Consider the following 27,910-nt stretch of genomic DNA (forward strand, 5'->3'; position numbering starts at 1 on the left):
AATATCCAATTAAAATATCCAATTAAAATAACCAATGAAAATTCATATTTCATGGAGTATTGATTGGTAAAGTTTCAATGGATTTTCATAGGTTTAGTATGTGAAAATGTAATGAAAATTCTTGGCTATCCATTGAAATTTTGACTTTTCAGAGGGTTTTCAACATTTTCAGAGGGTTTTCAAAATTGCTTTCATTGGGTTTTCATGAGAACTCTTCCAGTAGTGTTGGTTGTCAGCATGGTACACACACAAAATGAAATTTCACATGATTAACTATAGCTCAGTAGCCAATCTACATGTGTATTAGTTGACTGAATAGATTTCTTAGTAGACATTTGAGTCATATGCATGTTCTAAATACAAGTGATATACTACAAAATTTGGGCCCTGACATGCAGATCTCAGTTCAAATCATTACTGAATCAGATTCTCTAGTGTACTAATTAGCATTTTCACTTCCTAGCCGGCTAGCAAGGTGGTGCTGAATATATACTGTGATGTCCATTAGTAATAAATGATCAATTATGAATGAATCTGCCCATAGATAGTATATTCGTGCCCTATACAATCTGCCTAGCTATGCCAACATCAGTCAATCCCCTCATCTGATTTCCCTCACAGCTGCACGGTCTGTACCATTGCAACCATGCAGGTAGTCTATATTCTTAAAACACCAGTTACACCACACTCATAAAATGCTAGCTGTAATTCTGTAATCTTGCATCTGGTGTTGTAAAGCAATGATAAATAAAAGTAATACACAGTTTGTAGCTGGGCCCGCCGCGGACAAATTACAAATATCCGGACATTTATAAAAGGTCTTGATGCGCTTTACATGGAGTGTGCAATGCTTACGCAGTTCACTCGAGAGTTTTGGACACAGTGTGTGGTAACTTTGAATGTACCTGTGTGTATGTAATCGTTGTGAGTTATGTCTGTACATGTAGTCTACGTCCGCGTGGCCAGACTGCTTCTTTTTTTTCATTCTATGATTGGCAGTTTGATTTGTGCTCGGATTTGTCAAAATTTACTGGGAAACAATACCCTCAACGGTCATTGGGTAGAATCCCTCCAACTAAAAAAGGTGGTCTGGCCTTGCGAGACTACCAATCATTGCAGACCTCTCACCCTGAGAGCAGACCTGGTTGTGAGAAAGCCAGTCACACCGAGAGTCACCCACTCCCACGTAGTTCTAACGTCTACCGTCTGGCTCAGCACAGATTTGTTTTAACAAAAAAGAAGATAAATGCTGTGTGGGTGCAACGCTGCTGTTTACTGGACCTCGTATAATATCTTAGGCTGTGGTGTGGTGTAACCTACACTGTGTGCTCCATTTTTATTTATTATTTATAATTACAACACCAGATGCAAGATTACAGAATTAAAATAGCTACGTGCAAAAATAGTGTGGGGTGGTGCTGAGGGTCAGATGGCAACATGTGCCAACTGCTCAAGCTATTTCTAGTTAATTGCTTAACTACTGTACATGTAGACAACATACAAAGACAGGACAAGCCCATGTGAAAGTATTTCATGTGAGGCAATGGTTACTGTACAACTAAGAGGAGGATAGATAAGGTTTGATAGGTACTGTAGTTGAATTCTGCTCTGTCTATATTTGCAATGGTGTGATTTGTGCAGAAAAACAAAGCCGTTATGAAGAAATCAGTGTTCCAAATAACAACATGTCACAGTCACCAATTCACCATTAATGATCCCTGCATTTATCAAACAACCACAAATCTTAATGATCGTCCATGATGGATGTATATCACTATGAAGAATCTGTTGTTTTTTAGTATGTCTTATAGTAGCACTAAGGACCTTACATAATTACATTACCAATTTCTTATTCTCCCCAAGGCTACTGAAACACAGTTTATTTTTATATTTGGATGTGGTATGGCATCTATAATTATAATTTTTTTGTGGAGATTTAGTCAGGAACTCTGAAGGCATAAAACTATTGCTATTGGCAAAAATGCTGTGGCGAATTGTGTTTTGTCACGTGTCACTATATTAGCTAACGACAGCCAGAAATATACAGTATGTACTTTGGTGGAATGGTGAATTAAGTGGCAATTTGCCAATGTTTTATGCTGCCAGAATTTTGTACTATACATTATGATTCATTTTCTGTTCTGTCTCGTAGAAGAAGGATGGACACAGACCTGATGGGAGGTCATTGCTGGAATATCGTAACATTGGACTGAATACAGGTTAAGTGTATTTAGTGTTGTGGTATACATACAGTAGTTACTTCATAAAAGTGACTAGTTACTTGTTATTTTTATCCCATGTAACTTACTTTTTAAAAGGCTGCATTTTTAAAGTACAGTCACGTTTGTGCCATGGTTATACCCATCTTCATTATTTTAGTGTAGTGTATTGGGTATATAACCTAGTATACTGTATATGTGTCATTTAATTAATCCTTTGGCCCCTACATTAATAAATAAAAGTGTTCCGTTAAACACGAAAGCCACTATAGTGGCTCTTGTTACACGCATGCGTTCAAACGCATATATCTTGTAACAAAACATCTTATGAATATACAGCTTGGACCATGCTACTCTGCAGTTAACGGATATTATCGTAAGCTTTATCCGAACATTGTAGCACAATCGAGCGTGATGTAAGGCGAATCTGCGTTTGAAATAATTTTTGGCCGTTTTTAAGACGATAGTTATGATAATACTACCTGGCACAAAGCAGAGACAAAATAAATAAGGTTAGTAAGAGTTATATGATGTGGTAGATCTATCCTTCGTGAGTAGTTTAATGCAAACACGAAGGAATAGGTGGTTCCTACATGGAGTAACAGGAGCCCAAGTTTGTATGTCAAAATGCATATTTTTCGTAAAATAACTTTCGTTTTTAAGAACCAAAGCCACTATAGTGGCTTTAGGGGCCAAAGGGTTTTTAAAAAATGATAGCAAATACAGTGCACACACATAATAATGGCTGTGTACAATGATACACATTACAAAGTTAATAGTTAGTAACAGTGCCACTGAAGTTGAAGACAAAGGGCAGACCATCCCTCAGTAGTACTGTACCTCTCTCTCTCTCTCAGGATCACTGGGATGGTGACCCAAATACGTAGAAGGAATCATGCCCAGTAAACTTTCAATAAATAAGTCCAGTGAGTTGTATCTTATTTGCCGTTGCAGCACATACATAATAATTTCTTAATCTTTGCATTTTCTGTACAGCGATGTACGTATTGTATCTTCAATTATATTACATGTATTGTAATCAAATTGTTGATCTACACACAGACCATTGAAACCAATTTTTCACCATGAAATAAATCATTTTATGCTATTTTTATGCAATTGCATCTGTAACACGAATACATGATCATGGGTAGTGGCAGGAATGGTGGATGCATGGTCCAATAGTATTAACATGTCTACTAAACCACTTGTGAAGGGCTACTGGTGGCTGTACGTGGTATAATGTATACTGTATTACCATGGGTCATGGGTATGGTCTTATTAAAGATTGAAACTTGTAGCTGGCAATCTGTTTTCCGAGTTCTTGCAATACAAAGTGTCATGCGCTGTACAAGCATGTGCGTGCACAGTTGTTCAACAGCAGATTTTCAGTGACAGCTACTGACTCACAGGACTCTATACATGCCTACGCATACAACTCAACAGCCACAGGTGTAGTTACGCTCATTTAAAGGACTGCACATACTGATACAATATTAGCGCACGACGCTTTGCATTGCAAGAACTTGGAAAACCGCAGTACATTGGCTTTTTCCAGAATGTAGTCATAAACTGTTGTGTACCAGATGTGTGTTCTTTAAAACAATAGGGAACTTACATCAAAATTGTATCGTATATTATGTAATACATACTTGTTATATGATCTGTAGGAACCCTCAGCCATTGTGAAGGATCTGCCCTGGTCAAGTTGGGTAGCTGTATTGTATTGTGTGGAGTGAAGAGTGTGAGTGTTCTCCCTGACTCATTTGATGTCATGTGATCCACCCAACATACAGGAATTATTAAAGCCAATAGAAGGACTGGATAAACCAAAAACTGTTGGTTAGTATGTATATGTTATCCATCATACAGTTGGCTCAAATAAAGTAGATGGATACTAGTAGTAATATACCATTGGCTGTTTTTTTGGACAATTCAACATTTGGTCGACCAAAATACATTTTGGTTCTATGTTAATTTAACTACTACTAAGAATAGTAAGAATCTAGTTGAGGTAATGTAATGATGAAATAAAATGAATTAATGTATGCCAAAACTATAGGACAAACAGTTATGTTAAGGACAGGGTTTCACCAAAAAGTTCAAGGCCTATACGAGGGTGCTAACTTTCTAGGAACACTCACCCAGTGATCTTTTGATTGCCAGTTTAATAGTGTAAATGAATGTCAATCTGTACTTAATGCTAAAGTCAAACATTAGAGTCATGTACTGTTACAGTATGTAGTGGTACAATGATGGGTTGTATTTCATTGTAGCATACGGACTGATTTGTAAATATACATTATTATCTTGGTGCACTCTAAGGAATAGGGTACTTAGGGACTTAAAGGTTCCTAGGATTAGGGTCTGAATGCTTAGCTTCTACATGTAAATACTGTATTTCACCTGTGTGGTTTGCTGTGTCCTTATTGTATTGTTGTTCTTATTAGTGCTCACTGCTTATCACCATGACAAAACTACCAACTTGTTGTACACAGAACATCTTAGCAAACTTTTTCAACAGTAAGTACACACTGTATAGTGAATATCTGGGAACTGTTGTTAGCTATGCACTTTGTACCACTTTTGTGACGTAACCAAAGGTTGCACTTTACCAGCTCTAGCAATAGAACGGTCTAGACTAAATGGTTAATGTTTTGCTGTATTAAAGTAATATTAGAGTACTACACTTGAATGTCATGCTAGCCTGATGTTGTGTTTTATGTACATATACTCAGAAAATGAAATGACAAAGTTAAATAGCTGGTGTTTGTACAGCAGTCTGTTTCCTTTCTTTCTACCATGTAACAATTATCAAATGTACATAGTGGTCATCAACAGCATGCAAGGCAAATTTAGTGCTAATATACAACCCATTGTGTCACTTGTGTGTAGCGGTCATTCATGATATGTACAATGCTTTCAGGTCTACTGTATTGGACTGTGATCAGTTATGGCTAGTCCCTGATCAATGGTGTTGGGTACTGTATGTAGACTGTGTCAGTCTGACCCCTTCTATGTCACTAGATGCCTGCATCCTTGCCACCACAGCTGCCCTGCAAAATAGTATGATATACATGTACGTGTGTACAGTATGTGCCAATGTGTACTGATGTGTGTGCTGCATGTAGCAGTTCGGTGCTAAAAATTGAGCTAAAAGTTGTTGGCAGGATTGAAACCGGGTCAATAGTCCAGGCTATACCTCAGATGACCTTGTTTTAGAGATTTTAAAACCTTTTTCGTGTTGATTGTTATTGTGAAAGTCATAGTCTAGTCTTGCAGCAGCCCAGCTTCTCTCGTGAGCTATGCCCACTCATCTGAAAATGTATGAAGTCATAATAATTTATCAGTACAGTGTGTTGATGTTTGTAGGTACACACAAACCCACACCCAGTTGTCTGTAAACTTGCATGGAACCACACCCACTGACTGATCATTAATTATAAAAAAAAATTAAACTACTGCGCTAGTGAGCACCCAAAATTTTCTGTAACTTTTAGTGTATGCCTCGGTTTTTATTATCCAGGTCTGTCCCGAGTTTCTGTCAGGGTCAGTAGGTCATCCAGGTCAGCAATAGTGACCTGGTTTCAATGCTGCTCCAGGCTCTATCTCTGTTTACTGCATAACTCTAGAATGTTATTTTACAGTTAATATTTGAGTAACAAATCACATATATTCCTTGGCAGTAGCAGCAATTCTATACATTGTCTATAATATTTGTATTATAAACTTGTGATATAGTTACGTGTGCTTATGTACATGATGGTATATGTTCTGTGTAGCTCAATTGCCAACTGTTTCTATCAACAATGATAACATTCCTGTGGTAACCACTAACAATAGACAGTATATTACATTGTCCAGTGCTCCTGTAGCAGTAACCATTGCAAGAATCAATGAGTAAGTAACACACACATTCTGTATATATGTAAGGTACAATCATTTACATGTTGGATTGTCAGTACATGTAGATCTACAGTATTGTACACTGTATTAGCAGATCATATGCTGCTTAAGGATATTATAGAAGTTCCAGATCCCAGCGTAATAGTTCCTAGACTACTGTACTTGTTGTATAGGGATCAAAATTTTCTACATTTCAGTAGAGTTTTGATGTCAAGATTCTGACATCAAAACTCCTCACCAGTTCCTCCAAACTCCTTTAGCCTTCTCACTAGTTAATAGTGGGATAGTACGTAACATGATGAGATGTATGAGATAGGTGGGCAAATGTTACAATGACGGAAGTGTTCAGAGTGCTTCCCACTTTTGTCCCCACTGTTAGTAGGTGTATACGTATATGTATTAGTAGATGTGTATAGCGTGTGTGTCTGCGTGGGTGTGTGTCTGTGGATGTGAACGCTCTTTTCGTTGTAAAGGAGACTTAGCTTGACATTTAAAGTTTTGTAGAAGCAAGCAACCAACAGTAGATATGCATACTCTGTCCAGTTAAGCTGAGCTTTCCAAGGACAAGCTATCATCTCAGAATGGGCTTTTCAAAGTTCAAGGTGTGTGTCTGTGCGTGCGTGCGTGTGTGTATGAGGGAGAGAGGCAGCATAATGAGCACTGATGTGGTAGTTGCAAGGTTCCAGGTTTAATGCGTCTTTTTTTTTAACAAGACATGTCTTGTACTCACCTTGCTCCAGTCTCTTCCCGGCTGTATAATGAGAACCTGGTCTAGTGTCAACTGGGAAGCAAATGTCCCACTGTGCTAATCTCACCTAGCAGTATTGGAGTTGTTGTGGAACTTCAGGTTTTGGCAGTCTGTATCTGCATAGGGCTACTAGTTCTGCCTAGGGTGCACTGATAAGGAAATTAATCCAATAACCAATATATTGGCCAGTGAAATACCAATGCCGATACTGATATTAAGCAGTGAGTAAATCAAGCCTGTAGAATTACTCATAGTCAAGGCTGAAAACATCAACCAGTTACTGTTATTAGTCAGAAGAAAATTTGGTTATTTAAACAAGTTGATGCTGTGCTACTTCTAAAAACCAGGCGCCCAGTAAATAGTATTCCTTGAATCAATCAACTCTTATAAATTAAATAATTTAATTAACCATACAGTATACTATGGCTTTGTTTCTCGTCTTGCTTTGTAACAATACATGTAGTACGTTAAAATTAAACGAATTTTGTAATTCACCAATTATTTCATAATTCATCAATTACGTTGCTATGCATTTCTAAGGAAGCATAACTCAAGCAAACCACTTTAAACCGCAAATTATTCACAGAAGTATCTTTGTCTATTGTGTTTTCTTGCATAAATTCTCTACACAGGCTGTTCTTAATTTTCGTTCGCGTACAAAGGGGATATGCTCCTTTGTAACTCAAGAAGATACACCATTCCTGGTAGCTTATGACACCTGATACATTGTTTTTCATTTGTTATGTGCCTGTTACAGCACGTAGGCTAGCTCCTAGTGTACTGTTTCAATTAGTTTCAGTTACCAGCCATACCCCCTTCAAGTAAACATGACGAAAACAGAAAGTTGGGCTTTAAAACAGCCTTTATTCATTGAAGTAAGGTTTAATTTCTGTAGCTCAAAGACTATTGGGTGTTGGACACACACGCAGACACATGGTTTTTGCCAAACCGATTTCAGTAGCCCATCACACGCCTGGTTTTAAAAGCTCCATAGGAGTATTTGGGGTTGTTCTGGAGGCACATTTGGGTTTTGATTATGGCTAACCAACACTGCCAAACTGTCCTGAGGCAAATCTGAAGCTGATTTGTAGAGAATACGGATGATAACCGGAACATTGACATATAAATAGACTGAGATGTATCATTGTGTTAGTTGTGCTTGTCATTGATTTCGTGTCCAGTTGACAATAAATTATTTAAACTGTGTATACGATCAAATAGGGGCGCTCCTTATTCTCTATGACAAGCACGACTCAACGCTCAGGGTGACGGCTGTCTGGTGACTGGCTTCCTCAAGAGCGGGACGAAAAGCTTGGCAATCTACCTGGTGAAAGGTCAGCTGATCTAATTAAAGAGCATTGCTATTGTGAAGAGATGCCTGCCATCCGGTGCCCAATTGAAGGTTGCGTGTACCAAACGCCGGATGTGGACCCTGTGGTGGCTGCTGCCCTTATCACAACACATGTGAGCGTCCATGCTGTACCCCACCCTGTTGTTCCTGCGGCGAAAGCCGAAAAGGTGAAACGCCCGTGTATATCGTCTGCTGGAACGATGGAAGAATGGCAGTATTTTCAGTCCAGATGGAGCGACTATGTGAGAGCGACTAACCTATCAGGTGTGGACAAAGTGATCCAACTACTTGAATGCTGCGACGACCAACTACGAAGGGACCTTACTCGAAATGCTGGAGGAACTCTTACGGGAAAGTCAGAAGAAGAGGTACTTGCGGCTGTGAAGACCCTGGCAGTCAGGGAGGAGAACGTTATGGTGGCCAGAGTGGCGCTCCACAATATGAAACAAGACAGAGGTGAACCAATTCGTGCTTTTGGAGCTAGACTTCGAGGGCAGGCCAGTGTATGTAAGTTCATACAAAAATGTACAAATTGTGACATTCATGTAGGTTATACTGAAGCCATACTGCGGGACGTGTTGTGCCGGGGTATGGAAGATGCTGAGATTCAGCTCGATCTATTGGGTGATAAAAACCAGGACATGACCTTTGAACAAATGCTTAGATTTATAGAAGCTAATGAAGCTGGTAAGAGGTCAGCTACCCAGCTCCTTTTGCCACACGCAACTGATGCCATTGCTGGCAGTACATATAAGCGTCAGAAAAGAGACGCTGCGGAGAGACCACCAAGGGAGCAGGATTCATGCTCATATTGTGGGAAGAGAGGTCATGGAAAAAGTGCACCCGCACGTCTGAGACGTAGAGAATTCCCAGCATATGGCACAGTTTGTGGCCATTGTGGCAAGGACCATCACTTTGAAAGTGTCTGCAGAGCAAAAGTCAAGGTCAGAGTGGATACCACTAATGAGAGTGCGATATTTGACGCCTTATGTGAGTTAACAATACAGCATAATTTGACATCTGTTTCCCCAGATCATCATGTTTATGATCAACCATCAAACAAATGGTTGCGGCACCCATCAAAGCCCCAGCCATTTGTCAGGTTATCAGTGAGAGTGGAGAAGGATGACTACAAACGTTTTGGGTTTCACTTATCCTTCTCACCAAGTAATATTCTAATTGATGCCATGGCAGACACAGGGTGCCAGAGTTGCTTGGCAGGGCTCAAGCTGGCTGAGAAGTCAGGACTTTCCAGTGAGGATCTCATCCCGGTTAACATGCGGATGCATTCTGCTGACAATCGTGACATCCCGATTCTGGGTGCTACGATTTTTAGGCTATCTGGGAGGGACCAATCAGGTAGTGAGAGGGTGACTCGACAGATGGTTTACATCACCAACAATACAGATAAGTTCTTTCTTAGTCGGGAAGCTTGTATGGACTTGGGTATTATACCAACTCAATTTCCAATTGTAGGTGAGATACCTCCACGGGTGGATCACCAGGTACTTAGTATTGACCATACCAGTTCCTCTCGGGAAGTGGCTTCTCTGAAATGTAATTGTCCGAGGAGAACCAAACCGCCGCCTCTCCCCACCACCCTCCCCTGTGCTGCCACCGAAGAAAACATAGTGAAGCTCAAGCAATTCTTATTAGAATATTATGGCTCCAGCACTTTTAATACATGTGAACATCAACCTCTGCCCACGATGGAGGGACCACCTATGCATCTAATGATTGACCCCAAGGCAAAACCAACTGCCTATCATTCACCAATACCGGTCCCTATTCATTGGCAAGATGACGTTAAGGCAGAATTGGACAGAGATGTCAGGCTGGGTGTTTTAGAACCTGTCCCCATTGGTGAGCCAGTAACTTGGTGTCACAGAATGGTCATTTGTGCCAAAAAGAATGGAAAGCCTAGGAGGACCATTGACTTTCAACCACTCAACAGTCATGCCACTCGGGAAACTCACCATACTCAATCTCCTTTTCATCAGGCTAGATCTGTTCCCCACGGAAAGAAGAAAACTGTATTTGATGCTTGGAATGGCTATCACAGTGTTCCTCTTCACCCTGATGATCGTCATTATACCACCTTTATCACTCCGTGGGGCAGGTACCGATATTGTACTGCACCTCAAGGATACATTGCTTCAGGGGATGGTTACTCCAGGTGCTACGATGAAGTTGTAGCATTGTTCCCCCAGAAGACTAAATGTGTGGACGATACGCTCTTGTGGTCAGACACTATCCATGACTGTTTCTTTCAAGCAGCCAAATGGCTTGACATCTGTGGACGAAGTGGTATCATCCTCAACCCAGAGAAGTTTGTGTTCGCCCAAGACAATGTGGAATTTGCTGGATTTGAGATAACAAGTGATACGGTTCGCCCTTGTAAGAAATACCTTAGAGCTATTGTGGAGTTTCCTACACCTAGAAACATTACAGATGTTAGATCATGGTTCGGCCTACTCAATCAAGTGGCATATGCCTTTAGCATGGCTGAACGGATGCTCCCATTTAGAAATCTGCTCAAACCAGCCACACCGTTTCATTGGGATGGTAGTCTTAATCAGTTATTTGAGGAGTCCAAAACTGTGATTGTTTCTGAAATTTCTGATGGGGTGAAGATCTTTGACAAAACCAAACCAACTTGCCTCGCTACAGATTGGTCCAGGCATGGCATAGGCTTCTGGCTTTTTCAGAAGCACTGCTCGTGCCCATCAATTGGCCTCTTCTGTTGTCGTCAGGGATGGATGATCACCCTAGTGGGCAGTAGATTCACTCACCCTGCAGAATCCCGTTATGCACCAATTGAGGGAGAAGCTCTGGCAGTGGCGGATGCCCTCGACAAGGCAAGGCACTTTGTTTTGGGATGTGATAATCTTGTGGTTGCAGTTGACCACAAACCTTTATTGAAGATATTTGGAGATAGATCTTTAGATCAAGTAAGCAATCCTCGACTACGTAACCTTAAGGAAAAAACTCCGCTATAGTTTTAAAATGGTACACATTCCGGGAGTCAAGAACAGAGCTTCCAATGCTATCTCTAGGTATCCCTCTGGTGACCCAATCCCATCCAAGATGGAATTATCAGATGATGACATCTCCTACATCACCTCGGATCCTCTCGTGTCTCCGGGACTTAACATTCCTCTTCAACTTTTTGCAGGTGTACTTTGTGATGATCAACTACCATCAGATGACATGGAGGCTGCTTTGAGGCATTCTGCGGCTGCTCAACTTGAGGACATTCAAATAGTTGATTGGAATCAAGTCCGCATTGCCACAAGTTCAGACACAGATATGCATTCCTTACTCTCTATTATTGAAGATGGTATGCCAGACCAAAGATGCCAGCTACCATCTCAGCTTAGAGACTATCACCAATTTAAGGAGCATCTGTACAGTATAGATGGTGTAATTCTGTACAAAGATAGAATCGTTATTCCACCATCTCTTCGGCAATGCTGCTTGTCTGCTCTTCATGCAGCGCATCAGGGCACTTCCTCAATGATTTCTAGATCGGATGCTTCAATCTTCTGGCCGGGTATCACCTACGACATTCAAGCAACTAGGGCCAATTGCAGCTACTGTAACCAGTTGGCACCATCCCAACCTGCTTTGCCACCTACACCACCAATTCTTGCAGTGTATCCTTTTCAATGTATATGTGCTGATTATTTTCACCAACAGGGAATGAACTACCTTGTCATTGTGGACCGATATTCGATTGGCCAATAGTTGAAAGGGCGCAGAATGGATCCGAAGGCCTCATTGCGGTACTTTGACGGACATTCGCCACTTATGGGATCCCAGATGAGCTGTCTTCTGATGGCGGGCCTGAGTTTGTCTCCCACATCACAAGATCATTTTTATCTAGTTGGGGCGTTCATCACCGACTTAGCTCAGTGGCCTTTCCTCACAGCAATTGCAGAGCAGAAGTTGGAGTCAAAACAATCAAGCGACTAATTGTCGACAATGTTGGACCTGGAGGTAACCTTGATTTGGACAAGTTCCAACAAGCAATTCTGCAATACCGCAACACTCCAGACAAGGACACCAAACTATCTCCTGCAATGTGCATATTTGGCAGACCTATCAAATATCTCATCCCAATCCTACCTGGCAAATACCAGCCACATCCAGTGTGGAAAGAGTCATTACTGGCTAGAGAGGCAGCACTGAGGAGGCGTCACATAGCCAATCATGAAAGATGGCAAGAGCATACCAGACGCCTTCCACCTCTGTCTGTCGGGGATCATGTAAGGATTCAGAATCAGGTTGATAATCACCCCAGAAAATGGGATAAAACTGGAATTGTCATTGAAGTACGTCAGTATCATCAGTATGTTGTTAGAGTGGATGGTTCAGGCAGAATTACTATCAGAAATCGTAAATTTCTACGAAAATACACTCCTGTATATAAACCTGATAGGAAAAGATCGATACTGGATGACTTGAAGTACCTGCCACCTAGCTGCTCTGCTGATCAGTCACCACCAACCTCCACTACACATACTGATGATGTACCCATCCATCCTGATGTTTCCTCTCCAGGCAATTCACCTGAGGTGCACATATCGACCTCCCCTCCTGTTGAACAGGATCAACCAGTAGCCCCGATCCCTCCACAAAGTTACTCTCCTACATTGTCACCAAGACCACCCTCAACAACTCCAATTATTTCACCTCAGTTGATGGCCTCGCCACAGCCAGCCCAGACGGAGACTTCACCACAGCTGCCTGTTTAACCACAGACCTCTCCAATCAAGTTGCGGCGCTCTACCCGGATCAGACAACCCCCTAAATGGCAAACCTCAGAAGATATCATCCTTTATTAAATTAGTCTCTACCATGTGATTATGATACAGACTTGGGGGGAGATGGAGAATACGGATGATAACCGGAACATTGACATATAAATAGACTGAGATGTATCATTGTGTTAGTTGTGCTTGTCATTGATTTTGTGTCCAGTTGACAATAAATTATTTAAACTGTGTATGCGATCAAATAGGGGCGCTCCTTATTCTCTAACTTGGGGTGGGCAGGAAAGCCCAAACCTTCATGATCCCTACTACCACACTCCCTATAGTTTCTAATTTTTCCTTATACTTGTTTGTTTACTTTTCTGTATAGCATTAAATATGATTGGTGAGCCAATGCATATGGCATCAACGAAAAGAATGGTGCCAGGTGTTATAAAATTAATTCCACAACTGAACTCATGTCCTAACTGTCAATTAATGAAAAATGATGTATGCCAGTCTACCTGTTTTCAGTTCTGTTCCGCTCATTGTACAGCATTACAAGTATAAGAAGCATCTCTGCAATCAATCTGCTCATAACAAAAATTATGCAGACAATTTTCGTAATAGCCAGCACAAGAAGCCACTTACATGCTACCCACTAATTAACACCTACAGTATGTGGTATATAGTGGAAAAAAATGGGGGCATGACAAAGGGAAGTCCATGATTCATGTATTGCAGTTTGTAGCTACAGCAGTAGATGAAAAGATGCATGTTGGGCCTCGGTGATGTTGAACGGTGTTGAACGGTGTAGAAATCAAGCCCATAACTTTTACCATAGTTGAATTGAAGGGGTCAGTGGAAAAAGGGGGTAACCCACATTTGAAAAATAAAATGGGTATGTAATGGGCATTAAATATAATTTTCTGACATTCCTGAATTGCAGTATACTAATGTAAATTTAAATTATGTTGTGACATGAACTTTTAAGTCCTGTTGTTAAATTTAGTGGAACCATTATTAGCATGCCTGACCAAGCAATTTTGTTTTCACAAAATGGCAAATCTCAAAATGTCCCTTTTCCCACTAACCCCTTTGTTATGCTTGGCAATAGACATCAGTTATTCATTAGAAAATAAGGTTAAGTACAATTGAAGCATTTTGGGTTGTTCTGAATACAATTTTATACCATATAACAACAAATATTGGTGTAATTAATATTTGGTGAAATATTAATTTGGTGAAATGTTCTCACTGAAAAATTGGCAGTGCACCGTTGCACGTGAGGTTGTACGTGGTGTAAGCAGACAGAAGGACGAAGTATGCATGTAGTACAATCCTTTTGTGCTCAAATGTTGATCTTATGTATTCAGGCACTGCATGCATCTGGCCGGGCTGCTTTCATGGGTTTGATCATCCCGCTATATAGAATATCCAGGTGGTCCAGTTTCTTTCGTGGGTCACGTCCACTTATCAGGATCATGTGTTTGTAAGCATACAGTGTACGTAGAGTAGGGGCCGAGCTAGTCTCTCACAGCCAGACTGCCTTTTCTTCTTTTGTATTGAGTCAGGCCCATTACAGAAGAAGAACAAGTGGTCTGGCTGTGCAAGACTAATGTAGACCCCCACACATTTATCAGTGGCTGTGCACTAATCCATATCTGTTGCTGTCTGCAAGCATATTGAGCCACGCCCACTAATCGAATACGAGTTCGTCTAGTTTTACAGCAGGTAGCTTCTGTCGTGAGCCATATCCATTTGCATCTGTAAAACCATGCTGATTTACCAGTAATGTGTGTTTAACCATGAATCAGTTTGTGAAAACCTACTTCAACAGCTGCTATCAATGGCTTGATCACAAGGTATGAAAATAATACTGATGAATTCAAATTTGGCGGTTTGGTGAATTGCCAATTTTGCCAAATTTATTTTATTGCCAATTTTTGTTGCTGTAATATTTGGTACCTATCCAATGCTGCCAACAACAGGAAGATGAGACTGGTTTTTTAGGGGGTGGGGAAGTGTACACTTTCATGGTCCCTACTACTGTAACATATGGTGATAATCTAGAGGCTATGCAAACAAAACTATTAATTTATCACATTTTCTTGTTATCATAGTGAGATGGTAGCAGACCCCAGTCACGAGGAACTAGAAATATGTGATGGTACGGTGTGCATCATATCAAACAACAAGGATGACTTTTCTGAGCTCAACACAATTAGTGTATCAGGTTGGATTATTATTATTACTGTGCTACTTTGCTATGAGTTTGTCTATATTAGGACCCATCGGTGATCATGACGATGTTAAGAAGTGTCTACAGGCAGCACCAAAGTTGTTGTTAACTATAAGAACATTACTAACTAGTGTGTAGCTTATGTTCCTACATGCTAAATTAGTAATTAATTTAAAAGTGTCAGCTATGTGGCTTTTGCTTTTTTCATCTCAGTATGTAAGTTGTGTATCCTACCTGTCACTATGTACAGGGTATGACATTAATGCAAAAGAGAAATACTACAATGTAATGGTTGATCCTTTTTCATAGTACAAGAGGAAACCAACCAAGAGGTGGGATAATAGTGAGCTCACATGTACACCCATAGATGTAGTGTGTATGTCTTAGAAGATGTCAGTAGCCTACAGAAGACATTATATAGAAATCCACTAATGATCTTGTCATCTACCCTCATAGTTGATGTGCATAAATTTTATGCTTGTAAGTCCTAGTTTTAATTCACTATACTATGTATGCAAGAGTACTATTGAGGTATACATGTACAAAGCAGAGAGATGGTATTAGATTGTATGTATTCTCAAGGTCACACTGATTTGTAAGGGTGCTGATAATATTTAGTAGCTGCTTAGACTTTGTGTAACAACTATGATTAACTAGTTGCGGTTTCTATGACCACCAATACTATTATATGAATACATATGAGGCTCGTGTGGAGGAATGGGTGTGCCAGGGTGGAATGGCTGAATTGTCTTGTATCGTTTTTGTGTAGTTAACCGTATTCCTGGTTTAGGGGACACGTGAGAATCTCACGTGATCCGGAAGACAATTCAGTCACTACAAATCTTCATTACAAACTCATGTGGTAAACAACCCACCTAAGCTGGCATTAACGATGCCAGCATTTAATTACCCACATTAGTCACAATGTGGAATCTGGCAACACCCATACAAGCAAGCCATTGCATTTAAAAAGTCACTTACCCATAGATGTGATGGTATATACACAGCCAACAAACAAGTCTGTCATTAGAACAAAGCTATGGTGAATGCTCAATCTACCAATTAAGTAAGTGCCTTCACATACTGCCATAACTTATAGTACACTTGAACCTATTTGATGGTACTGCTTGGCCTGCTTAAACCTTACTATGGCAGCTTATATTCACATGACTCTCATTACAATGAATTTTCTGCCCAATATGATATAATCATAAGGAAGCCATGTTATGGAGCCAGAGACGTACATGTATGCTACTATCATTGCCATTTTATTTTAATCTGAGGTGTAAAACTGATATAATAAAACATCAGGCAAGTGGGGAAGAATTCCTGCATGTACATCTGCTTGAGGCACACTGCAGCTGGATCAGTTGCAGCATGGGATAAGGTTGAGTCTTCATTTGACATTGCACACATGTGGTAACTCAAAACCACCAAAAGTCATTTGCCATACATTTCCGACATTGTCCAGGGGCATTGAACTGAGCCATTTATCCACTGAGTACCTCACCAGACTTGGCTTGGGCTCAAGGGAGACCATTTGGTGTGTTTCATCTCAGGTTGAACTTGGAGACTGGATAGAACCGGGGATCCAAAGAGGTGTAAATATGATGATATGAATAGAAAAAAAATGTATGACAATGTTGTAATTAAGTGTCACAATTGTCACAGTAATGTAAATAAATACTTCATTACTTCATACAAATGGATATTTACAGACACGATAATTACCAAGTTATGATTACTACACTGGCTAACAATGACTACATGAACAACTAACTTGAGGTACAAGACCACTTACAACATATTATCCTTCACTATAAAAGTAGGAAGAAAAAAAATCAGCAAAGTTTTAATTAAATTAATGTTGTACTTGTGTCCACAATTAAAAATCCAAATAATAGCATTGTACTAGTACGTACATCCGATATCCACATCGCCTTGTTATTATTATTACAGGCTAGGTACATTATAGCATTAATAGTGTACAAGAGACTTGAGCTGTCAGCATTCTGCTCCAGTACCATTATGTTCCAGGAGCTAGGACAATAATTGTGAAGGTATTTATTGAGAAAATTGTCATTTCTCTTTAGCAAACACTGGCTTGGAAGAGTTAAAATCACTTGTAGCATAATTTGATCCAGACATGTTACAGTATCTTTTAGTGGACAGGCCTGTAGGGAAGTGGGGGTTTGGAGAACCCCCCTCTTCAGCAAAAAAGTCATTTTCAGTAAAAAGGTCCACAATTTCAGTACTAAAGTCCAAAATTTTATTATTTTTAGTGATTGAAAGTCTGAAATGTCACTAAATTTAACCTTTGGTATCTATTTCCAAAAATTTCTTGGGGAGAGCCACATAGCCTCAGATCCTTCTTTAGCACACCACGATGGAATTCTGTATCATACCACACAAGAGGTCCACCTTTTTGTCTAAAGAACCTACCCAGGTAAAAGTCTGGCTATATACGGCCCTGGTAGAGTTTAAGTTAAAGAATGGTTTAATAAATTATGATAGCGACAAGCTGTAATTGCTTTCATTATAACAATGAACATAGGGTCTTTAAGAGCACGACAATGTTGTGATCAGATGTGCAAATTCTACAATCCATACTAAAACTTCCAAAGCTTTATCACAAATAGAATCATAGTGAAATTGCCTGTTACCATCAATCAGTATGTGATCAAAATCCAATAGCATTGTCTCTGTAAATCATTGTATATATACCAAGAAGGTGTGAGATAAGTGATTGATTGCTGGGAAGTACATACTGTGTACGTATAAACACAAAACAACTATCTACACAATACATTAGAGAGAGTGGACAGCCTTAATGATGATCACACCCCTAAAAGGGGTGGAACATAAGGCCCCTTTCTCCTCCTAAGGACTGCATGATAGTGATTAGCTTATGAAGAGTGTAGAGCACAGCTGCAGGATCCAGTATCACCACACATAAGGTGTATAATGTAATAAAATAAACATGATGAAGAGTATCCTTATACATAATGGCTTGTCAGTGATTGAAGATAATGAACTCTTACATACATGAGTACCACTATTTGTGATGAGATAAGCACAGGGTGGAGCCAACAAAATTTCTGTGTAGAGAACATTTGCAGAAAAAATGATATGATGGATTGTTGCAACTGAGGGACAGTCATCAACTGGACTAGAAACTTTTGCTTTCCTTTCCAGTAAACATGCCAGTAACTCTGTTTTTAAGATGAAAGATACTCCTATCACTGTTACTACCACACAGCATCTTATATAGTTGGTAAGCATACGTATGCCAGCCTGTTGAGCAACACATTGCAAGCATGCCAAAAATGTATAATAGCAAGCACACATGATCCACTTAAACAACACCTAATAGAAAGCATGCCAGTTGAGTAATGCATAATGGTAAGCAAGCTGAGTAAAGCATGCTGGCCAGCGTGCCAGTCCCTTATGCTGACTCCCTCTTGTGTAACACATAAAGGCAAGTGTATCAGTATTTTATAAGCAACACATAATGACAAGTGTGCCAGTCCCTCTTGAGTAACACATAATGGCAAGTGTGCCAGTCCTTGTGTAACACATAACGGCAAATGTACCAGTCTCTTAAATAAGTAACACATAATGGTAAGCATGCCAGCCCATCTTGTGTAGCACATAATGGAAAGCAAGCCAGTCCCTCCTGAGTGACACATAATTGCAAGTGTACTGGCCTCTTATAAGTAACACATAATGGCAAGCGTGCCAGCCCCTCTTGTGTAACACATAATGGCAAGTGTACCAGTCTCTTATAAGTAACACATAATGGCAAGCGTGCCGCCCCTCTTGTGTAACACAAAATGGCAAGTGTACCAGTCTCTTATAAGTAACACATAATGGCAAGCGTGCCAGCCCCTCTTGAGCAACATATATGTTCCAATCCCACTTGAGTAATACATAATGGCAAGTGTACCAGTTAATGAGCTGTCATAGTTGAAGATGACGAGCTATCACATATACAAACAACATAATGTGTAGGAGAACATCATGATATAACATGGGTTGTGTTGTAGATACAGTGGACCCTCAATTGTCCAGCCAGCAATTATCCGAATTTTCTGTTATCCAGACTGTGGAGGTGACTTTCTATTACTTCTAGTACTATGATTGAGTGGAGGTTTGAGTTTCAAAGGCTGGGCCTAACACTGCTGAACACACAGTTAGATGGCAAAACTGGGCCACACTATTGGACAACACACAATGGCAAGCATGTCAGTCCATCTTATGTGACATCCAGTAACCAATGCATAATGGCACGTGTGCCTGATCCTTTTGAGTAACATATATGGTGGCAAACATGCCAGTCCCTTTTCCGTAACACATATTAATGGCAAGCATGCCGGTCACACAAGCATGCCAAGTCCCACTTGAGTAACGCCCAACACTTGAATAATAGATAGTACACAATATACCAATAATTCTGAGAACAGCTAGTGCACTGACCCTTTTAAAAACACAATATCTCATTAGAAAGAAGAGAACAGCCAGACAATAGTTGCACCTCCAATGGACAGTGGTACACAAAGTTCTTTTCTCATTCCTTCTTCCTCTTCAATCAAGTGGAGTTTCAGAAACAGTAATATGAGTAAGCTGCAGTTGGTAGCATGATAAATTGATCCATCTCTGATTGGTCTTGCATAGCAACTGAAGTCTAGATTGCTGGAAAAGCATTTATACGAGTATTAAGCTGTAGCGCATATGAACATCCCTGTAATTGAACATTACTTTCTACCACAGAGCGCTCTTGTTTGAATCTTCTCCCACATTAAATGGCAAATATCCGTTGGTTTCCCACTGTAATATCAGGAAAGTATAGTTTCCATGCTGCCCAAATTTCTACATTGAACCCACCAGTAGGCAAGCGTGCACCCACGCCAAACTCTAACAAATATACACCATATTAACTACCTGCCTAGGCGTCCGTGGGCTTGTGAGTTAGTTACGTGAGTAACAAATGCAAGGTAGTTACGTGAGTACTGTAAGGCCATACCTACTGGATCTTATGTTGCGCGGGCAAAACCTCAGAAAATTTGGGTAGGTAGGTCGATTTGATAATGACAATAATAATTAGTACATAATAGAAAATTAAAGTATTATGAACCATACAAAAAGAGCAACAACTACAAAAAACGTCAATGAAACATATAGGGTGTTCTGCAGCACCATAATGTATTGCTGTACAATGAATCAAACCTCTTGAATATAAGAACTATTTCGTTTGGAGTATCTTCACCATTAAAGCTCAACCTTTTGAAGAGTTTAATCCCTAGAGGAGCCTGGTTATCCCAATAGCTGATTTTCACTAGCAGATACGAGATTGACCATCTTAGCACACGTGATCCTATATCACATGATTATCATTATCATTTCAGGTCATGAAAAAAGACAGTCGTGCAACATAAAATCCAATAGGTATGGCCTAACGTACTGAAACAAACGCAAGTTCGGTCCGCGTTTGCGCTCTCCCGGCGCTGTTTCTAGTGTAAACGCCTCCACCCAAGTCCAGGAGTCGTTCTGCTGGCGAATAAAAGTAAGAAGCTTCCCAGCTCACTATGGTTCTCGGGTTTGTCTGTTGAACGTCGCTAAGTAACCAGTTGGCGGGCGCCTCGATCTTATTTAAAATTCCCGCCCACACTATGTTGGTACACGTGACTGCACTGTTGTTCATACTGATTTCCAGATCAACAGCGCTAGCTATATGAATGTAAACAACCTTCTAGTTAACACTGTTTAACCTGTGGTTAAACTTGTAATAAACTATCACATTGTTACATTATGGCTTGGGAGGTCTCCCCTAAATGCTTTTCCTAGAACCAGTGCCTTTATAGCTAGTTTTGCTACCACATTACTGTCTACAATTTCTAGGTTGTACCATTAAATCTTTTAGAAGCAAAGGAAGTTTCAAGACCACAATACATATTTGAGGCTTGAGACAAAAACTATGACATTGTCACATCGAAAACATATAGAGTGGAGTTAGACATTCATCTATATAATGAATAAACTGAAGTGTTCACAGTAGGGTTAGCTAAGTGCAAGCATGTTTTTGCCTTATCCAGTATACTACTTTGTTTGTGGCTAGTGCTAGTGAATGGCCAACTAGCTAGTGTCTACAAGTTGATTATGGCCTATATGTACTGTGTACTGTAAACATGCAAGGGTGCTGGATAGAGGCATTACTGCTGGTACAGAAAATATAACCATATATAGCTTATAGTGTATTTCTCATGTAATTACCTTTGTGTACATGCATGATGGTCACCTTTCAAGTGGTGGTTGGTTAATAGTTTGGGAGGGAAGACACTAAATGCTTTTCCAGGAATCTTTGCCACTGCTATGAGAAACTGATGATGGATGTATGAATAAGTGATGTGGTAGTTACCACATGTGTAGGATTTTATGGGTGGTTGGTGCTAGGTATTCAGCAGAAACAAAAGCTGTGTATTTATAGCTCTGAGTAATTGCTCCAATCTACTTTAAAATTTGTGCTATGTTGGGTTTGGAAAGTTATCACCTTCCACTTCTCCAAGTTATTGCTTCTCCTCTAGTCACTGAAATATATGTATACGTAATTCTAGACGTCATATGCTTCCAGTTATTATACTCCATTTATACGTTTCACCTATTAACCTTTTATATTTGTTATTGTTGTTACAATGTATACATACACACTTGCTTGTATACTATATATGTACATAGTGGATGCACACAAGTACAAATAGTGTATAATGTTCACATTTAACGTTCAAAGTATTTTATGGATGCTTCATTTGCAGGATTTCCTGCATTAGTACAAAAACACACAAAACAGTACACACATGGGATTTGACAACACAGACAATGAAATAATACAGCCTGAAAATTTGAAATTATAAAAAACAAATCAAATAGTATAAAAAAGAATGCCCAAGCTGCATTAAGACCATCCGGTATGTCATTGGTTTCACCCTGTGGATTGGTTCCACCAACATGAAATAGCACGAGTGTTACCAAAAGTATGTATATAAAGATAATAGCACATGGATTACGGATAGAACCGAAGAATGTCAAGTCGGTTGATACCCATACATCAGTTTTTTCATTAGTAAGGAGATGCATTGGCCTCATAAAGCAATAAATGTTAATGAAGAAGAATGCTAACCATGACACTGTTGGAAGATACCATCCTGCAACAATAATGAACCATGTCCAGCCCTCCACTCTGTAATTTCCCTCTTCTGTGTTTTCTATGCTACCAAACACATCTGTATATAGTTTGCAGGAAATTATTCCAAGCATCGTAAGTCGCATCAGTGTTTGAAATATTAGGTAGAACAAGGTGTAGTTGAACACATTGCACCATGCACACTTGCACTTTCTATCTGCTTCCATGTCGTTAATATATTTGTTTATTTCATTTTTCACTAAGATGTACTTCCAAATCTTTTTAATGTACTTTAGCACTACGTCTGTGAAGATTCCCAAGCAGAAAAGTCCTATAGTCCAGTCCTTCATCAAACTCCCAAGTTCTTTCATTGATAAATCCCATCAAATTGCAAATAAGAGCTGGATAAACTAGAGACTCAGACAACGTATCAGTAAACCACGAGCACCCATTCTTGAAAGTGTTGCATTTCTCATGGTGATCACAAGAACAACAGTTCTCCAAATCTCTAACTTCATTATAAGACCGAGCTCTAATGCATCCCACCAACTTTTGAACTGAATTAACCAAATCAGGGATGTCAAAAAGTTGTGACAGCAGTCCAAACAAAGAGATACCAGCACAGGTAAAATTATATGTATAATTCTCCCTCTCAACTCCAATGATGATAAAGGGGTATATCAGTTGAATCAAAAAATACACAGACAACAAGGAATTTGTGGAGAGCTTTAGGGCAAAGGAGTACTTATTGTCTGGCATATCAAATTCACCTTTCAAAACAGCCTTCACATTCTCTTTCTTGCAGTTTGCCTTGCAACTACGAAGAGCTCCACAGATCAGTTTTTTTCCTTTTTCCATACTTTATTATGACTATTCGTAGTGTATATTTTCCAGCAACAAGTTGTCGTGTCTAGCTATAATAAATCATCATTTATAACCAATCCTGACACTGTAACTGCATGCATGCAAATTGTGTATGCATGCAAATTGTGCATGCATGCATATTACCCATTGATTGAACCATAAAGTGGCTGTGGGTATGTCTGATCCCCAAAAGAACATTCGAAGTTGCAAATTTAAGAAGCAGTTGTTGATGGGTATAAAATTACTGGATCTTGACTGCTTGATGATGACACTGTGTACACATAAATTATAGGGTACAATCAACTACTTGCTGGATTGTCAGTGCATGTAGATCTTATACCAATCACATACTACTAAAGGTATCACAGAAGTTCCAGATCACAGCTGCTATAGCCTTGACTGCATGATGTCTAGAGATCAAGTCAAAATTTACTCCACATTTTTAATGTCAATTACAAGATTCTGACTCTATTGAGCCTTCACATAGTTTCTGAGTATGAGATAGGTGACCAAATGTTACAATGACAAAAGTGCTCAGGGACATGGTACCTCCCACTTTTATCCCCACTGTCAGCATATGCATTTGTGTTTGTGCATATATGTGTGTGTGTGAGTGAGTGAGTGAGTGAGTGAGTGAGTGAGTGAGTGAGTGAGTGAGTGAGTGAGTGAGTGAGTGAGTGAGTGAGTGAGTGAGTGAGTGAGTGAGTGAGTGAGTGAGTGAGTGAGTGAGTGAGTGAGTGAGTGAGTGAGTGAGTGAGTGAGTGAGTGAGTGAGTGAGTGAGTGAGTGAGTGAGTGAGTGAGTGAGTGAGTGAGAGTGAATGGGGAGAGAGAGAGTAGTAATATATGATTTACCTAATACTTCTGTAATACAAGTAACTACATGTATCAGGAAAAATATCACAAATGATAATAAAATTGCAAAGTACCTACAGCTATATACTTCAGTCATATAGTAGTGGAGGATATAGAAATGTTCAGAGGGGATTTCAAGTTTTCACTGTCCTGGAATTGCAACTTCAGTCTAACTTTAAGTCGAAGACCAAAAAATAGGTAATTCTCTACTGTTGAACGACGTAATGCTGATTTTAAAGGCAAAAGTATGAAGTTTGGCTAGTAGAAAAAGTCCTAATATAATACACTCAACTATGTATATAACTCTTGGTGGTGTTATTACCCACACGATGATCACGAATCGTCACCCACATGAATCATAAATAGATTAGGGGCACGTGCTATTTTCAGAGGGGGTTTCAACTAGTCATTGCAACCCCCCCTGTATCCACCACTGTATAGCTACATGTACATTAGCTTTATCAATGGTGTTGCAGTGGTAGGTTAAAAGGCACATATTAGGCTTGTACAGTGAAGAAATTGAGCCTGTAGCATTTACTGTAGTTGGGAATTGTTTAGAAATATATCAGAAGCTTAAGTATTTTGAATCACTCTGAAGGCACACATTTTGGGTTACAATTTCAATCACTCTAAAGGCACACAATTTGGCAATTCATTACCAAACTGCCAAATTTGAATTCATCAATATTTGAGATGAGCCGGGGCGAGCCTGAGCAAGCCCCACACAGATTGGTAGTCATTTGACTGTGGTATGAGCATCATGTTCCTGAAAACAACACATTTGGTTCGTGCTATCAACTATTACACAATGAATATACGCTGTAGATTACTGATGCTCAAAATATTGTTCATGTTATCAACCAACACACCATGAATATATGCTGTAGATTACTGATGCTCCAAATATGGTTCACGCCATTGACCATCACATGATGAATATATGCTGTAAGATTACTGATGCTCCAAATATGGTTGATGCTATCAACCATCAGATGAATATACGCTGTAAATTACTGATGCTCCAAATGCTATCGACTATCCCCTGGATGAACGCAGTCAGAGGGCACTACTGTTGAACGCTCATTTGAAAGTCAAGATGATAGACGTAGACGAAGGCGTAGAGACCTGTATAGACAAAAATGTGATAAAGAAACTTTACAATAGAAACAAGCAAGAAGATCCAGACAAAAAGAATACCACAGACAGAGAAGAGCTGAGATGACACTGGAACAGCACAATCAAGACACACGGTAGTGTGTCGTGCGGCCCAAGAAGCCGGCGCGCCACACCCGTGAGTATATTGACAGGAAGAACGAAAACGTCATTTTCACACCTCTGTATCTCGGTGATCACTTATCTGATTGGAACCAAATTTGCTACACAGTTGCCCGCCAGCCAAGGGAGTCTACATTCCAATTTTGAAGGAAATCGCTCCAGCCATTTCCGAGATACGAGCTGCCAAAGTTTCGTTTTTTTTTCTTCGTTTTTTTTCTTCTTCTTCGTCTTTTCGCACAATTGCAAAAATTGCTATAACACGCAAACGCGTACTCCGATCGCCTTGAAATTTGGCACACAGAAAGGGAGTCCAAAGGCGAATCCTAGCATCAAATTTTGTACAAATCCGATGAATGGTTCAGGAGTTATGACCGATTATTCGCGTAAAACAAGATCGATTTGTTGTCACGCCTACAGGGTAAACCGCTTCATGGAATGAGTTGAAAATTGCTATGTAGATGGAGTAACCATCGTAGGAGTGCCTTTTGGTGGTTTGAAAGGAATCGAGATAAAGACCACGGAGATATGACACAAAACCCAACCAGTGTCACAATTACGCGATCGATTTTTATGAATAAAAAAGTATTAGTTTTCACGCCTACTAGGCAAACCGCTTAGAGCAATGAGCTGAAAATCGGTGTATAGCTGGAATAATCTTCATAGAAAGTCCTTGCAGTAGTACAGAAGAATCGGATAACAAACCACTGAGTTATGATTCGAAAGCCAACTCCGTGTAGCAAATGCGAGATCGAGATACTCTAATAGAACAGTCACCCTAATAGAGCATTCGGCTAATTTATTTATTCCATTATAGAATTTTATTACATCACAAGTTATTCTGTAGGGAGTTCAGCTGCAAACAGTTAATCTTATAGACAGTTCAACAAGAAGACAGTCACCATGTGGAGAGTTAAGCAAATATATCACTATAGAGATTCAGAACATTACAAGTCACACTGAAGAAAGTTCAGCTATAAACAAGTCATGCACTGTGTAGAGAATTCAGCTACAATTAAGTCACTCTCTAGAGAATTCAGTTACACAGAATTCAGCTACACACAAGTCACTGTGGAGAGAGTTCAGCTACAAACAAATTACCCTTTAGAGTGATCAGCTACAAACAAAACACTTTGCAGGGTATTCAGCTGCAACAAATCAACCTTTAGAGCGATCAGCAATGAACAAATCAACACAAATCTACCTGTAGAGAGATAAGCTAGAAACAAATCACCCTGTAGAGAGTTCAGCTACAAAAAATCACCCTGTAGAGACATCAGCTATAAACTAGACACAATGTAAGGAGTTCAGCTACAAGCAATCACCCTGTAGAGAGTTCAGCTAAAACAAATCAACCTGCAGAGAGATCAGCTACAAACAAATCACCTTATAGACAGTTCAGCTACAAACAGATTGCCTGTAGAGAGATCGGCTACAAACAAATCAACCTGCAGAGAGATCAGCTACACACAAATCAACTTGTAGAGAGATCAGCTACAAACAAATCACCCTGTAGGGAGATCAGCTAGAAACTAGACACAATGTAAGGAGTTCAGCTACAAACAAATCACCCTGTAGAGAGTTCAGCTAAAACAAATCAACCTGCAGAGAGATCAGCTACAAACAAATCACCTTATAGACAGTTCAGCTACAAACAAATTACCTTGTAGAGAGATCGGCTACAAACAAATCAACCTGCAGAGAGATCAGCTACACACAATTCGACTTGTAGAGAGATCAGCTACAAACAAATCACCCTGTAGAGAGATCAGCTAGAAACTAGACACAATGTAAGGAGTTCAGCTACAAGCAAATCACCCTGTAGAGAGTTCAGCTACAAACAAACCAACCTGTAGAGCGATCAGCTAGAAACAAATTACCCTGAAGAGAGGTCAGCTACAAAAAATCACCCTGTAGAGATATCAGCTAGAAACAAATCACCCTGAAGAGAGGTCAGCTACAAAAAATCACGTTGTAGAGAAATCAACTACAAACAAAACACTTTGCAGAGAGTTCAGCTACAAACAAATCAACCTTTAGAGCGATCAGCAACAAACAAATCAACCTGTAGAGAGATAAGCTAGAAACAAATCACCCTGTAGAGAGTTCAGCTAAAACAAATCAATCTGCAGAGAGATCAGCTACGTACAAATCACCTTATAGATAGTTCAGCTACAAAAAAATTACCTTGTAGAGAGATCGGCTACAAACAAATCACCCTGCAGAGAGAACAGCTACACACATATCAACTTGTATAGAGATTAGCTACAAACAAATCACCCTGTAGAGAGATCATCTACAAACAAATCAACCTGTAGAGCAATCAGCTTGAAACAAATCATCCTGTAGAGAGATCAGCTACAAAAAAATCACCCTGTAGAGAGATCAACAACAAACAAATTGCCCTGTAGAGAGATCGGCTACAAACAAATCAACCTGCAGAGATCAGCTACACACAAATCAACTTGTAGAGAGTTCAGCTACAAACAAATTACCCTGTAGAGAGATCGGCTACAAACAAATC

General features: G+C 39.8%; 1 protein-coding gene across 1 annotated transcript; it reads left to right on the forward strand.

Annotated features, from left to right (window-relative positions):
• The first annotated feature begins 800 nt into the window (after positions 1-800).
• Positions 801-15,403, forward strand: LOC136260197 (exosome complex component RRP43-like). The gene is made up of 9 exons (XM_066053836.1): positions 801-889; positions 2,153-2,219; positions 3,890-3,963; positions 4,016-4,061; positions 4,670-4,742; positions 5,146-5,285; positions 6,002-6,119; positions 15,102-15,214; positions 15,267-15,403. Exons 1-9 carry the CDS (start codon positions 836-838, stop codon positions 15,356-15,358), a joined length of 777 nt encoding a protein of 258 aa, XP_065909908.1. The 5' UTR covers positions 801-835; the 3' UTR covers positions 15,359-15,403.
• Positions 15,404-27,910: the final 12,507 nt, after the last annotated feature.

The sequence above is a fragment of the Dysidea avara genome, chromosome 1, assembly GCF_963678975.1.
Source record: "Dysidea avara chromosome 1, odDysAvar1.4, whole genome shotgun sequence".
NCBI classification, from domain to species: Eukaryota; Metazoa; Porifera; class Demospongiae; order Dictyoceratida; family Dysideidae; genus Dysidea; species Dysidea avara.

Coding starts and splice junctions, on each gene's coding strand:
- LOC136260197 (XM_066053836.1), top strand. CDS start 836: ATGGAGTGTGCAATGCTTACGCAGTTCACTCGAGAGTTTTGGACACAG. Junction 4,062..4,669: donor GGATAAACCAAAAACTGTTG/GTTAGTATGTAT, acceptor TGTTCTTATTAG/TGCTCACTGCTTATCACCAT. Junction 4,743..5,145: donor CTTAGCAAACTTTTTCAACA/GTAAGTACACAC, acceptor CAATGCTTTCAG/GTCTACTGTATTGGACTGTG.